Genomic DNA, 15748 nt, shown 5'->3' on the forward strand with positions numbered 1-15748 from the left:
ATTGAACAAAATCAAGGGTAATCAATACATTTGCTTCGCACTATAGTTGTAAACATCTAAGGAAAATATATGCAAGTTGCTGAATTTTGAAAAAAGAAAAAAAAAAAACTAGTAAAATCTTGATCATTTTCTCAGCATGCAGTGTTTAAAGTCTAGAGCTGCCAGGATTTAATCATAATTTAAAGGGCAAAAAAAAAAAATCTACATGAGATGTTATACATGCGTTTATTTTATTACAAGGTTTTGACAGATTTGATTTTCAGTCAACCACTGAGACAGATTAAATCAAAAGCATAAATTTAATATTGTTGAACAGCCGGGTGTCTGACTTGACCCAATTTTAGTAAAGATCTGACTTTGGAAATATAAAATGTGGGATTTGTGAATGCTACTGCATATCCTTATCTTCATTTCTAATACTAAAAGCTAAAAAAAGACAATGTTTTATTGGATGATTTACCAAAAATTAAAAAATAAGGAGGATAGAGTGGAAGAGCTGAACAGTATTTGTTGTAGATTTCCTACATTAGAAAAACATTTTGTTTGCCCTAGGGGTGGTTACAGCATTTCTGCTTATTTATTTGGCTCCCACATGCAGCCTTAGGGTTTTTACACAACTGGAAAACACAAATATTTGTCAAAATAATACACGGCACAGAACCTGAAATATTGGTCTCCTACAGCACAGCTAGGAAGGATGTAAAGCTTCAAGATGGAGTTACTAAGTTTCATCTTTGATGATACAATGTTAATTAAAAAGCAATATTTACCTTACTTTCCTCTCTTGGGGGGAAAAAGGTATACATATTTGCAAGCAAACTATTTTGCCCTTATACATTTCTTTTTTAAAATGTCTTTACTGAGAGCAAAGCAGAATCAAAGTCAATTCCATGTTTGTGTAGAGAAACGCAATTTTCGTTCTGATATTAAAAAGGCAAGGCGGCAAACATGATAACTGCACCATTCGAGCTAAAACGAAATGTTAGGCACTTTATTATAAACCTTGCTTGATGAAAATTTGTGAACGAAGGGAATTATTGAGTGAAATTATGCTCTACTAAAAACTTCTGGTCACAATGTATAACATAGAAGATAAATCAGTGTGTTCTTTGACTTTGTCTGGATTCTGCTAAAGAGAGATGTTGCTTAGCCTAAAATTAAGACAGAAAAGGGTAGAAAGAGGGGGGGACAGGGTGTAAAGTGTAGCTGCAAAATAATTGGATATAATTAACAAAAAGTTGACGGGAAGGGGTAAAAAACAAACAAACAAAAAAAGTACTCTGAAAGTCAAAAGGCCAAAGTGGAAATGTTTACCTGGGATTCTTCGGGCTGCATGAGTAAAGAGAGTGTCACGTATTACAAAACACGAAAACAGATTTCCAAAATTAATATTAGGTCAAACAGTACAAGCGGCAACATCTGAGAATGTGTTTCATCAGGCAAAACCTGTTGCACCAATTAAAATTATGAGCAAATGTTTTAGGGTGCTGAACTGGGCAGACATATCGGATTGGTCATCACAGCTTTGAGCAAACTAAAGCATAAAAACAGCAGCAGAGGAGCAGCACTGGTGAGAAATTACTGTACATCACCATGGCGACTGAACCTGACAGTCCTCAGAGACTCGGACATTTCTGATTCATCAGGTTGAGCTTAACAACCAGCCTGCTGCTCCATCTGCACACCGTCTCAGAAACGCTGTATGGAGCGATGAGTAACAGGAGACGCACAGCCAGCCAAAGCCATAATGGCTCTGCATTAATGCATCCATCTACATTTTAAGTCCTGATGGTGCTGTCAATTAAGCAGAGTGCTGCTGTCTATTTGCTCAGAACGGATGCAAGAAGCAGCATATCAAACACGTGAAAGAGGTCCTGCTACTTTATTTGATCAAGTTTCAAACAATCGCAAAACCCATTTCACTTCATTTTGCACAATTTTTCACTGGCCCTAGAGAAATTCAGGTTTATTGTTATTATAGGACAAAGCTACCCAACCTTTCTTTTTTAAAAATCAAGAAATTAAAGGAGAGAAGAGAAAAAAAAGTTTAAAGAAATGTTTTAGCTCAGAAGTTAGCACAATCGTGTCTGTGCACGTTCTGAAGAAAAGAGCAAAAACTAAAAACAAGGTGCTACTCTTAAAAAGCCCTCTTTACTACTGTAAAAGCCTACTTTACACTTACTGACATGTGCTAAGTTAATTAGACATTCATTTTAAGTGTGGCAAATTTTAATGAGTTAATTCAATTTCAACTACTCCATGTTACGCCAATTTGCAGCTAATGTTAGTCATCAAAATTGACAGATACATTTTTCACTTGTTTGGTAAGCAGGTAAAGAAAAATGCAAAAGGGGCTTCAACCAACTTCTTCAACCAACTTGTTTATTTTCTTAAGTTTTAAACAACAGTAAAGTCCCTTCATTTTTTGATACTATTTTGGTGAGGTAAGCGGTTACTATGGGGCAAAAATAAATAAGGCAAAACTATTTTTCACTCAACTAGTTTAGACAGTATCATCCAAAAGCAAATGTTAGATAAAACGATGTCCGTAAGAAATATCTATTTAAAAGATAAGTCAATTTCTTTTTATTTACAGATGCTGTCTGTTGCCAGATTTCATCCAGTGCTAAGCTAAAGCTAACAGCAGCAGCTATCAAAATGACACGCATCCCCCCCCCTCCCAGGTAAATTACTACATTCGTTGCATGCTGAATAGTTGGTCAGCTGCTTTGTTCAGCTTTGGTAATGTACATGCATGTGTCACGACGACAGATGTAATTTTCCCTGGCACACACAGACGGTGTATAATGAATGCTCAGAACCACATGCTCACAAGTCATGCCACATTTGTCCTTGTGAGGATGCTTTTGCTGACTCAGTTTCTTCCTTTCACACCAGCTCACAATGAACTGCCCTGCCTAAACAGATGAGCATTTTTTTCCCCCCCTTCACGAGCCTCAAAGCAAACATGAATAAATGAGTTTTCAATCGCCACTAAAAAGATCTCCATCTCTGCTGTGATTCTGCACACGAATTACACACGACTCTGACCACAGGGGAGACTTTCATGCCATCTTTAGTCTTGTAAATGCACGAGTGAGTGATTTGTAGATTATGGACAATCGCTACTGAATGGTTCATTCAACACAATGCATGGTCTAACACAGACATTTATCAAAGATTATGGTAAGTCTTTAGTGTGTGTGTGTGTGTGTGTGTGTGTGGGTGTGTGTGTGTGTGTGTATCTGCAACTCTGCTGACCAGTTTTAATTTCCTCTGCCGTTCTGTCGATAAGGACGTAGAGCGACCAAACCACGCAGGTGATTGCGATGACGTGGAAGGTGACCGAGCACATGATCTTCCTTCTCTCGCTCGCCGTCATCTGAAGTTTCTCCCACTGCAGCAGAGGGGAAAACAACATGCAGACAGAAAGCAGATGCATTCGTTTAAACTTGGCACTTTTTGGCGATGAAATACTGGATGTAAAACATTCAGCTGCTGAGGGGAAGACCTGAGCTACACGGCATTTCTTGGCGAGGTTAATAAGACGAAGAAAGAGAAGTGGCAAGTTGCAACCCAGCGCACTGGGGAGCAGCCAGCTGTTTGCCAGGCAGTTCTGTTAACAATGCTGGAAAAGAGCCCAGCAATTAAACAAACAAAAAAAAACGTAAGTGCTATCAGATTATTACTGTAAATAACTGCTGTGCTTTTTGAAAACGCCCAAATCCATTACTCCAGTCATGAAATTGTCCAATTGCAGGGTGGGTTTCATTAAAAGCGTGTCGCAGCACGACCTAAATCCTCAGTTAAAAGACACCTCACGCCGTGACCATCATCCCCATTTCATCGTGATCTCCTCTGCACGCTCATGTGTGAAAGACGTCAACATTCACCCATGGGGTTGAGGAGCTATTAGAAGAGCAGCATTTGTTTAAGGCCTTTTGTGCAGTTAATGAGGGGTGGAAGAATTTTAATTAGAGTGTCCGGCTATCTTCAGACCACAGCAATTGATAACAACCTCTCAAAGATGTACGCTTCCTCTAAGCCATTTCAAATGAATCATCTTCCTCCCTTACAGTGCCCTGCTTCAAAGCACACAGTCATGGTTGTGTTATCTGTGCGACAGATTGGAGACGGTTTTTCAGCTTCACGGCTTGCCAAATTAGTAAGAACATTTGGAAATGGAGCCAGAACAAAACCCTGAGTGAATTTATCAAAGAAATGGAGCGAGGTTCCGTTGGCTCGTCCTTAAATCAATGCAAACACAGTCAGTCGCACCTTGCGCAGTGGCTTGAGCTTCGTCTCCATGATGAACTCATATTTGCAGAGCTCACAGCAGCGGGTGTCTGAGCTCTTGATCCACTGCTGCAGACAGCTCTGGTGGACGAAGCGCAGACTCCCTGTGCAGTGGCACGGTGTGATCAGAGGACTCTCGTCATCTCCTTCACAGTGACAAATCCTGTGAGAAACCAAACATATACGGTCAACGCATAACCGGAAGAAAGTCGACTGGCAAAAAGAAGGCAGAGAGCAAGAAGGAATCGAAAGGTAGATTCGAGTGTGCAGAGTGCCATCGAAACATAGGTGGCTACAACTTTCACAATTCAATTTTTTTTTTTTTTTAAACATGTCTGAGAAGTTGTTGGAGTGACTGGAGTTTTTTTCTGGATGAATTGACTGATGCAGCACTGCCAATCCAATACCTGTTGCATCACACTGCTGGGCAGATGGCTGAAAGAAGTCTAAAAACACTTTTCCCTCACTTATTAAAAAAAAATCATCATCAATTATACCTTCACAAAACCCACTGAAGCAAATGCATGTCTCATATGAATAAGATTAAACAAGGAAGACTTGTTTGATTTAGAAAACACTTTCAGTGAATATTCCTTAATCTGCACTACATCTGAAATATAATGCATATTTATGATTTACATCAATTCTGTGTCTCAAACCCAATATTTGTATTTTTTTTACATTTATATCAAAATTTCACCATGTACAATGTTTTTACCCAGTGCTATGAAGCATTTAGAAACCGATTTGACAGCTTGTTATTTTGAAACCTCTTTTTTTATTTTTGTTGCTCAAACCCCCCCGCCCCCAAAACTCCCCACAAAACTGAATATGTATAGGGCATAAAAAAACTAAAGTCAGTCAGTCAGTCTATTTGTTTGTGTAGTCTGTCATTTTAGTTTGTAGCACACTGAACATGATGGGCCGCAGAAAGCCAAGGAGAGCGCCGTCTCAGGAGCTGAGAAACCAAATTATTGACTAGTTTGTTGAAGGATGTAAGAAGATCTCTACACAGCTACATGTTCCTGTGACTACGGCTGAGCAAAGTACCTGCATGGACGCAAGAGGAAAATTGATGGCAAATTGAAGAAATTAAGAAGAATAATAATGGTAAGAAGAGAGGCAATAACAAGAGATCAGAGAGAAACTCCAGGATCAAAGTTAATTAGCGTCATATTGCATCTTTTTTTAGTTTAAGCCAAAGTGGACTTAATGGACACACACAACAGTCTGGATGGCAAATCAGAAAGGAAAAATGCTGTAATTGGCCAAAACGCATGATGGCTGGAGAAAAAGCTTTTAGGATACATCAGACAAAGCTGGAGGTTTCTGACCAATCACAGCTCCATCTTCACCGAATGGCCCTAGAGTGAAACATGAAGCAGGCTTCAGGTTGAATTTGTGGAGGGGACAATAAGCTCTCAAGACCATCGAGGTATTCTGGAGCAAAATGTGCTGCCTACTGTCTGAAAGCTCAGTCACATGTCATGTTTCCTTCTACAGTAAAATGACCAAAACACACAGGACCAGGACACACATTCAGACCCAGTTTATATCTGGTGCCAACATGTCTGTGGATAGTGTTAAATTCAGATGCAAACGCACGCAAAGCTGCATTAAGGAATGTTTCCTCCAGTGCCGGTTGTGTCTGCATTGCTTTGCCACTTTGAACAATGAGATGCATTCAAAGGGGCCTTACCTGGATGAGTGTGTGTGGAGGTGGGGGGGATACAAATCAAGGAGAAACAGCAGTTGTCAAAACGAGTGCCGCTAAGCAGCTATCTGAAATGAAGTACTCTTTGAAGGAATCTTTGAGATAAAAACCCTCTTTATCATCAGCGATAATGTATTTTTTTTTAAACAGTTGTGATTTATTGATCCGTGGATGTTGGAGGCGGTGGGGGAACGGATGAGTCGATGACTTTCTCTCAGATATTTTTTTTTTTAACTGTCGTTCTGGACCCGACTGGACCTGCTGCAGTCTGCTCATTATATAATTACTCTTTCAAAGCACAAAGCCTCTGGAATGCCAAGTCACATCTGTGCAGCTTTTAATGCATTTATGTCCTGCTGTGTTATGGGTTAATATCTCGTTGTATTTTCACATCCGTTACGTAACCAATTTAAGATTATAAAAGTCTGTGGCTGACATAACTTCATAAAGTTGTGACTCAGATGAAACTCATGCATGTTTATATCTTAACAGCAATGCAGTTAAAGGACAGAAAGCATCTGCGATGCTACAGGAACACCAGCGGCCCTGCTGATTTCTAGTCTGACAACCCAGGAATTTGCATGGCGTTATCTGCACGTGAAGTGGTTCGGTGACATTTTAACGCCAGACCGACGCGTCCAGATCATCTGGGATGTATGTTGATAACAGTAATGATGGCTTTAAGGGGTTGTGGGACAGAATGTTAAGGCGACCATCACTTTTGTCCAAGCCAAATTCATTAGCTTTTAATGATATTCTTTTGAGTCACGATTCAAAAGCAACACTGGATTTTCAGTGTTGATTCTCAAATTTTTAAATCTATATATACAAATACTTATTTCAGTGACATTTTATGGGTTTTTCTATTTAAAGGTATCAACAATTTTGTCTTTGTAGACGTTTCCTGAGCTTTGTAGATCCAGACGATCAAGACTGACGTTTTTCCAAGTCCAAAATCCAGACTACTGAGGACATCAGGGATTAGTCATCCATAATTAAAGAGGCATTCTTAATTCTTTCACTTCAGTGTTGTGTGTGTGTGTGTGTGTGTGTGTGTGTGTGTGTGTGTACCGATGACACAGACCGATAAGATTGTAGATGTGACGCACTCGTCCGAATGCGAGTTGGGGTCTGAAAATGCTGCAACTATCAATAAACAGTCGAATGAACGGAAAACGATTCACCAATGCAGCGTATAATCTCTGTCAAACCACTTTCCTAAGCATTTCAAAGATGAGACGGCAGAAAAATCGATAAGATCTGCGAATGCTGTGACACGGACCAGCTGCTGGCCAGCAAGACGGTCACACGTCTCAAAGGAAACAGAAGAAGCTAAATGCCGCTCTAATGGAGAACAAGCCCCGCGTGTCCACAGAGGCCTCATTGATAAACGGATCAAAAACAAACGCCCACAAGACAAATCAGTCAATTTCCCGAGCCCTCGTTTTCCTCCGAGTTATATGTATGAGGGAGCGTCGACGTCTCTGCGTGCTGCGGCAGGGAGCCGCGGGACACCTCTCTGCGGAGCAAGGAGCAAACAAACGGCGAAGGTGGAGATTGCAGCGGGAGCGCGGCATTCAGATGGGATCGCCTTTTATCACGCAGTTCGGGAGAGGATAAGAAGCACATGCGCCTACACATGCTGGAAAGCGAAGAGAGCAAGCAGGACGATGCTTATTTGCAGCCCGGCCTGATCTGGCCAAAGCGCCACAAGATTAAAAGAAAGTGAACAAAGGCGGATAAAAATAGGTCATTTACCACAGAGGAGGAGGTGGAAGGAGCAACGGATTAAAGCGGAGAGGAGGTGCAATTAGCATCTCCAGCGGAGGCCTTTTTTATGCTCATGGGTAGGCCGCTTTGTTTACATTCTCCACAGATAAGATGATGAACTACAGACTCATCCTACGCATACTGTATTTCCTATTGAAGTAAAGGGGAAAAAAAAAATCAGCTCAGGGAAATGGACCATGTTGGTGCTTGTGTGAAGAATTGGTGTTGTTTGACATGAACAGATGAGGAATTATTATTATGATAGAGATTTTTTTTTTTTTTAAACGTAGGAGGGAAAAAAACAATCCCAATGAAATCTGTACACCTCCACTTTAAGTGTAAGAGCTCAGAAAATAAAGAGAAACATATTTCTGCTCAGGAATGCAAGGCTGTGTGCTAGCAGCAAACATGTTGACACCATTAAAGATAAAAATCAACAATTCTTGCTTTGTCAATCAAGGCGACGTACACCAGCATAACCAGTTTGGAAAACCTGCAACAAAGTCGAAAACATTTTTTTTTTTTTGCCACCAGCAGTTCATTCCAGAAACATTTAGCAGGGGAAGTTGAAATTTAATTTGCATCACTCGGGTAGCCACAGCACACCTTCCTTCAGTCATTTTACTACATTAGAGGCGACACCAAAGTATGTCAACATGAAAATGTGAGAAGCAAAACAGAATCGGAGAGATCACAAGGAGTACGAGGCGAGATGGAAACAAGCCCTGTGAGAGTACAGTACGTTCCCCCGCTGAGGCATTCGCTTTTTTCCTGTTTGGAACCTCACTCGGCTTCCTCATACTTTTCTCCAGAGGTATTCAAAAATGTCTGAGCTGCAGTTTCTATCACGGCGCTTTAAAATCCTGCCCTCTCTCCTGCTCGCATCATCAAGTGCGTTTTGAAATTTGGTTTGCAACCGAGAAAGACTTTTTTTTTGTCGTTCAGGATTTTGAGGTGTTGAGCTTTGAGCGTACAACGTGCATACTAACACACAAATCAAATAGCTAAACTTGGATGCTAACATTTAAAATCTGGGTTTTGTTCTTTTTAACGGATTAATTGTTTTCCACCATATGCAGTTAATAGGTATAAAGAGCTTCACACTGCAAATTAGCAAACCGTGGGGACCAATGATGTAGGAGTATATGTGTAGGTCAGTCGCATATATCCATCAACTAAAATACATATTCAACTGAGTTAATATAATAGCTGTGCTTTTAAACAGAAATCCACTTCACTGTTTAATTTCTGAATATTTGATGGTTATTTATTGCTGACAACTGTTGGGCCAAGTCTATATTTGCAAATAGGGTCTAAAAGAGAAAACATATTTTCATGCTCAATACTGAGTGACTGACTGAAGATGTAACGCCAATAAAATAATGCACTTAGAAGAAACACCATTTTATTCTTTATAAGCAGTGTACCGTTTTCCACTAAAAGCCTGATAAAATATAAAATAAAGTCAACGTGAATCGTTTTTAAATGTTAGCGGGAAGATTACTGAAAAGATCTCTGATGCGTTGTTAGTCGTCTGGCAAGATGCGGAACAACCCTTATGAGCTTTCCCAACGCTGCAATGTGTTGTTAATCAAGGCCTGGCTAATGATTAAAGGGGAAAAACAAGTTTGCGTACTTCCTCAGGTGAACTCAGGTCTTGGCTCACGCTCCAGGCCACCTGACAGAGTGGCTGGCACAGGGTGTTTGCGTTTGCACACGTGAGTACAGTCAGAGGCTACGCAGCCTATTTGAAGCCCATAATCTCTGTTGATCTCTGACCTGTGTCTGCCCACATCTAAGCTCATGTTGCTTTTCTCCCTTCGCGTAATGAAGTAAGAGCAGCGCAGGTACAGGAACGCAGCTGAGGGAGGCAACAAAGACATAATTGTTGTCTGTCTGAGCTAAAGACGTAAATCTCTTCGGTCCAGTGAACTGTCGCCGTATCGACAAACGGATGGTGTAACCCAGAGGGGCTTGGTGTCGGGCTTTCGGCCACTAATCATTATCTACTGCTACCGAGGCTGATCAACAGGGTTCATGCAGCCGTGCCCTGATCTTCAATCAAATCATTCCCTGTAAGGCTGCACACAACCGGCCTGTGTTAAATAGACCTATTGTCCACTTCTTACCACAGAAACACCATTACATTTTCAGGACTGACCTGCTGCCCTGAGCGTTCCCACCAGCCCTCATTCTCAACTCCAAATGTCTTTGTGAAATCAATCACATTTTCCTTGAGACTATAGAGACACTTTACCCCACCATCGATCTAGTCTAAATGAAAAACTCTTTAAAAAAAAAAAAACAGCTTGGCAGCAGACCTGGGGGGAAAAAATACATGGAAGAGTCTTGAGAAAACAGTGTAGTGAAAATAAATGGAATGAAATGACAACACAACCAATGTCTTGTTCTACACACAAAATAATCATGGTGGTTGGGAAGGAGATGTTCATGTTCAGCGATGTGAAAAAGTAATTGTTCCCTTACAGTTTTCTTTTGTTTTGTCACACTTAGATAAAAAAAAAAGTTATACAAAGATTTCCAAGTATTATGATTCCATTCATGACAAAGAAACTACCCAAATAAAGCCCTAAGTGAAAAAGGAACCACTCCTAAAACTAGCTGGTTTTCCAATCTCAACTGGATTTAATCTCCAACACGGACTATGGCAGGCCAACTTATTCAATTTCTTCTTTTTTAACTATTCAGAGGTGGATTTGCTGGTGTGCTTTGGGTCATTGTGATGCTCCATACTGTGCTTGAGCCCATGAACTGATGGCCATACGCTCCTTAAAGCTGTGATGCATTACTGTACAACTGTCATGTTAGCTGTATTGCTGTTATTTTCATGCCAGATGTAAAAGAAAGCACACCTCCCAAACAATGGGCCACTTCAGTCTAATCAGTCCACATAATATTTTAAAATTTATCAAGATGTTTCTGGTGAACATGCACATTTTGTGCTCGTCTTGATCACTATTACGCTTGAATGCTGAAAACCGAATCAGATCAAGTCTGCAATGCCTTAAATTTAGTTTTTATCCTTTTCTGACCTCCTAGATGAGTCATTAATGTCTTCTTATGGTAATTCTGGTGAGTTGAGAACTCCTGCAAAGGATCCCATTTAAGTGAATGGTTGATTCTACAGGTCTGGCTGGATGTGACTAGTGAAATTAAACCAAAAAAAAAAAAAGTGGTTAACTTCACTGAATGAAGAATTTAACAAAAGAGACAACGGTGAAGACGATTTCAACAATTTTGAAATCAAAAAAAGCCAAAAAACAAAAGAAACCTAGAGGAAGGGAAATACTTTTTACTAACACTGAAAAGCTACGCTGGGTCCTTCTGATTTGCGGCTTGACTCTGAGCAGAGTTTTGGATGACAGACACTGCTGGGTGATTACACTACGGGAGGAGGAACTCTCCACTACTCCACGGGTCTCTGGGGAGCACCGCCACATCAACTGTACGATGGAGGGTTTCAGGGCCAGACAATCACCCACCTGCAGCAGTCCCCTGATAGAGAATAATGTGACAGTGGCCCTGATTTCTCCGTCAAAGGCGACGAACAGCATTCCAGGTCCGAGTCCTCGTCCATATAGCACAGCGGGGCTAGAAGAGTCCCAGACACGCTGAGCGTCTCCGGGGTCGTCGTCTGGCTCGCTCCCTTGGAAGGTGATCTACTGTGCTCCACTTCGAACACGCTGTCATCTCCTTGTGAGAGGAAGCCTGACTCTGTGCCTTCTAGCAGCGTGCTGCAGGACTTGGTGATGTGGAGGTGGGAGGCGTAGCTTCCCAGCTCAGAGCACTGCAGGCTGGCGGAGGTGGAAGATCGGGAGAAGGGAAGGAGGAGACGAAGGAAGTTCGAGCCCGGAGTGGAAAGAGGCTGGAGGAGACTGCTGGGGTGAGGAGGAGGAGGACCGGATGGGTTGCCCAACATGTATTTGTGGTTGTTAGTGAGGGAGGGGACAAGGTGGAGGGTGGTGCGGGTTGAAAGTGGAGCATCCCTGCTCTCCCTCTTGGACGTGGCGACCGGGTCGTCTCCGAGCATCTTGCAGTCGGGACACTGGGCGTGCTCGGGCTTCACATCCAGCTCTCCCTCTGAGCATGTGCGATCTATGAAGTGCAGCCCGCGACAAAGGTTGTCCACGCGCTGACCCACGTCGTTCAGAGACAGAGAAAACCTGAGGGAGTTTTTAGGCCGAATGCCGACGGAGGCGGGGCGCAGCACGGACAGCCAGTCTCTCTGCTTGGCGCACTTGGAGCCGTGCGGGGAGTCTGCGCAGACGGTGGTCACCGAAAGACCGTCAGACGTTTTACCGTTGGAGTTCAACAGGACCACCGCAGTCTGTTTCTGAGTGTCCTGATCCCGACTGCTGTAGTGTTGGAGGTTTGTGTGTATGTGTGTGTGTTTATCAAAGAGGATCATATGATAGACAATGGGATTAGAAAGTGGAGAAAAAGACAAAAAAAGAGAAATGGAAAGGACAATCATGTGCTTTAAAATGGAGAAACAACAAAAAGGAAGATGAGGTTGACTTTAGCTGGCTTTGACACATGCAAGGTTTGATCTCAAAACTGGAATATCATCCGAAAGTTTATTTACTTCAGCATACCACTTCACCAAGCTAAACTCGTAATATGCAGAATAAATCCTTCTGTGAAATGAATGCAACCTTTTATTTAATAATGATGATCTAGAGAAGGGACTCTGAACACTGAGCAACATTCAATTTTCTCCTCAGCTCAGGTAAAACATTTCTAATGTTTCTGGTTAAAATTGGCTTAACTCAAACAATGCAACAGCTGTCTGAAATGGTCTTTGCATAAAAATCCTGTCAAAGCTGCAAATATACTTGTGGTATGTACTCCCTTTTCTACCACAGATTTTTTTTCCAACTAAATTTTCCATTAATATAGTGGATATAGCAGCAGTCTGAACAGGATGCTTCTTCACAACCCAACACTGTAATTTGAAGAGAATCTGACAATGAATTTTATTTGGTTGTAAAGCACAATCATCGAAATTGACAGAATTACTCTGCGTAATGAATCCAGAAATGCAATTCTTTTGAGCAAGATTAAATTTTCAATGATATTCAAACTTACTGCGATCCAACTGATGATCTGATAAAATACATTTTACAAGCAATCCTAGGAAGTCTCACAGTGACGGTAAATAGCGTAAAAGTACAGGGAAAGCCAACATCGCCCACTGATGGGGAACTTCACTGGTAACGTTTGCAGAAATAGGTTCAATTTATGGCACTCTGGTATAAACAAATGCCAAGGGTAAATAGAGAGATTTGAAGCCGTTTGTACCTGCAGATGTCCTGGCTGGACGGGGAAACGGACGTCCTTGAGAAACTGCATGGGGCGTTGACTGAGGTCGGGCTCCCCGCCTGGAGAACAAAAACATTCAGGGAAAAAGAAAAAGGGCTGTTAAAGGCAGAAAATGAAATCATGAGAGCATCAACACTCTACTGTTACACAAACTTGAAATAACCTAGCACGTCGCACCCAGTTATATTTCTAGTGATGACTGTAGTTTGTCTTGTGGGGTGACGACAATCAGGCTGTCGGCTTCTGAATCCGATTTGGTTTTTCTTTTTTACTGAAGGAATCAAAGCATGTTGAATACTGAAGCAGAGGGCAAAAAGACGAGAGGGGAGGAGGAAATTCCCAACACTGACAGTTAATCTATTGCGTTAAAGTTGTGGCACAAATATTCTGTCTGAGAACAGAACAGAGGAGGTGGAAAAAAAACAAAAAAACAGGCACAAACGAGGAGAGATGTTGATGAGACAGAGAGATATGAACGCATGCAGAGCCGAGGAAAGACGACGATGCAGGTGGTGAAGGTAGGACGAACGTTTAAATGACAGACCTGAAGCTTTTATACTTGTTGAAAATGATGTAAAGTAAAAATATTCACACACAGAAATGTTTCCCCAACTTCTTTTAACAAAACTTCAAATAGGTGATGTAAACTCACATTTAAATCCGACAGAGTCAAAACTTTAAAGAGACGCGCGTGCATCACGGTGAACATCTGAAATACCGTTATATAACTTGCCTTAATTTTACTTGCCCAAATACAATGCAGCGCATAATTTTCAGGTTGTATTTGTAAAAAAAAAAAAAATATATATATATATATATATATATTAAAACCATGCCTGTACTACTTTATGTTTGAGACAGAATACATAAAATGGCAGCAAAATATATTAAAGATTACAGTTGTAACATAATTCAGGAGGAATGAATACTTCTACAAAGCTCTGTGTAGCTTCTATTAGCTCTTTACCGAAAAGGAATAGTTACATTTTTTGTGACAAAATAAAATGAAATGATTACCAAACCACTTCAGAGCCAAGAGCGTCGCTATTATTCACCCGATTTGGTAGTAGTTAACACAGGAGGTAATTAAATTTCTTTTTGACACAAATCACTGTGTGGTTCACACATAGCTGTGTTTGTCTTGGAGTGATTGAGGAGTGAAACGATGCAACTTGCACATCTTTTAAACTTGTGTTATCATACAGGTGTATGATTACCATGAATAGGTCTCCTCGCCACTTCTTTTTTCCAGTTCTTACTTCAGTTTCACACAGTAGCGGCATTAAACACTTGCGTGTTTATTGATACAAATAAAGTGCAATCCGTGGTCTCGGAGTTTCAGTATCTGATATAAAGACAATTTCAACATGAGACTAATTTACCCATCGACTTCATTTCCTGCCAAAGTAAAATTTATAGCTCATTACCCAACATGGGTCAATAGAAAACTCGATGCCCAGCTACGCCCTTCAGCACGTGTAATCCATGTGTGCATATGGTACAAAGTTATAATAAAAAAAAAAAAGCTTTCAGTTCCACACCAAAGGCCAAACTCTTTTCTTTGTTCCGGTTTTCTCTAATTGTCCTCCAAGGTTACCGTTTCACCAAAATCAGTTTGTTCCTCCTGCTTTAATATTTAACCGTTTTAGGTGTAAAGATCACATTAAAAAGCTAGCTAGTTAAAAACACTGCAGTGTGTTGTAAAAGTATTCATAGCCATTGAGCTTATTCTCATTTTGTCAAGTTAAATAAAACCACAAATTTATTGGAATTTTATAGATTTTTATTTACACACGGTTCAGCTGCGTGATATTTAATCTCATAAATCCAGGATTTTTTTTTTTTTTTTTTGAAGGCTTTAGGGGTTTGGAGAACATTATTGCACAAACAAACCACAGAGAGGATGGAGAGAAAGTTGAGAAGAAGCTTAAAGCAATTTAAATTATAAAACAAAATTTCAACCTTTTCATGGAGCTCTGTTTATTCCAGCATATGAAAATGCAAACTTGCATTTCAACTGACTAACCGCACAACTATCAGACGACCACTACAAATCTTGCCTTCATGAAAATCTGGCAAGAATGACGACATCATTAAAGTAGGTCTGTGCAATTTTAGGAAAGAAACAGATTAAAATATAATTGCTGAATATTGAAATTGAGTTATTTATTCCTTTTGTACTATTGCATGCATTAATATTACGATGATGACTGCAGTTGGAGATGCTGTGCAGGTGCAAAAAAAAAAAAAAACTACAAGTCCTGTGTGCAGTTTGTCAAAACCCATGTAAGAAACATATCACAAATGTGCAATGATCAAAACATCAGTTTTTGGTCTACGTGCTTTCTGTGACAAAGAACTAAAACTTCACATCAGCATGAATGCAAAACCCCGCGATGAAGTCATGATGTTTTGAGGAGCGTGGAAGTTGTTTGGAGTGGAAAAAAATAAAATACAGGGAATTCCTGAAGAATAAAAGATGCTGCAGGAAACTTGGGTGGATTTAATCCTTCAAGTTTATAGCTACTGCACTGATAAAAGTGCAGTAGCTATAAACATTCAGCCTGTGTATGAATGCATCATGTCAGAATAACCCAAAGTCCAGATCAAAATACAATCCAGAAG

General features: G+C 40.6%; 1 protein-coding gene across 4 annotated transcripts in view; it reads right to left on the reverse strand.

Annotated features, from left to right (window-relative positions):
* Nucleotides 1-15748, reverse strand: part of marchf8 (membrane-associated ring finger (C3HC4) 8) — an 85414-nt gene that overhangs the window by 4307 nt on the left and 65359 nt on the right. For 2 of the 4 annotated variants that reach the window (XM_088012772.1, XM_088012773.1), the window contains exons 5-8: nucleotides 13103-13182; nucleotides 4279-4459; nucleotides 3262-3397; nucleotides 1315-1329 (exon numbers count right to left, since the gene is read on the reverse strand). In XM_088012772.1, coding sequence (XP_087868898.1) covers nucleotides 1315-1329; nucleotides 3262-3397; nucleotides 4279-4459; nucleotides 13103-13182 — 412 coding nt within the window. Of the gene's footprint in view, nucleotides 1-1314; nucleotides 1330-3261; nucleotides 3398-4278; nucleotides 4460-11283; nucleotides 12157-13102; nucleotides 13183-15748 lie in introns of all 4 variants that reach the window. The other 2 variants (XM_088012775.1, XM_088012774.1) reach the window with 2 other exon arrangements.

This window comes from Poecilia mexicana, unplaced genomic scaffold (assembly GCF_051168715.1).
Source record: "Poecilia mexicana isolate PSO_F unplaced genomic scaffold, ASM5116871v1 scaffold_15, whole genome shotgun sequence".
Classification (NCBI taxonomy): Eukaryota; Metazoa; Chordata; class Actinopteri; order Cyprinodontiformes; family Poeciliidae; genus Poecilia; species Poecilia mexicana.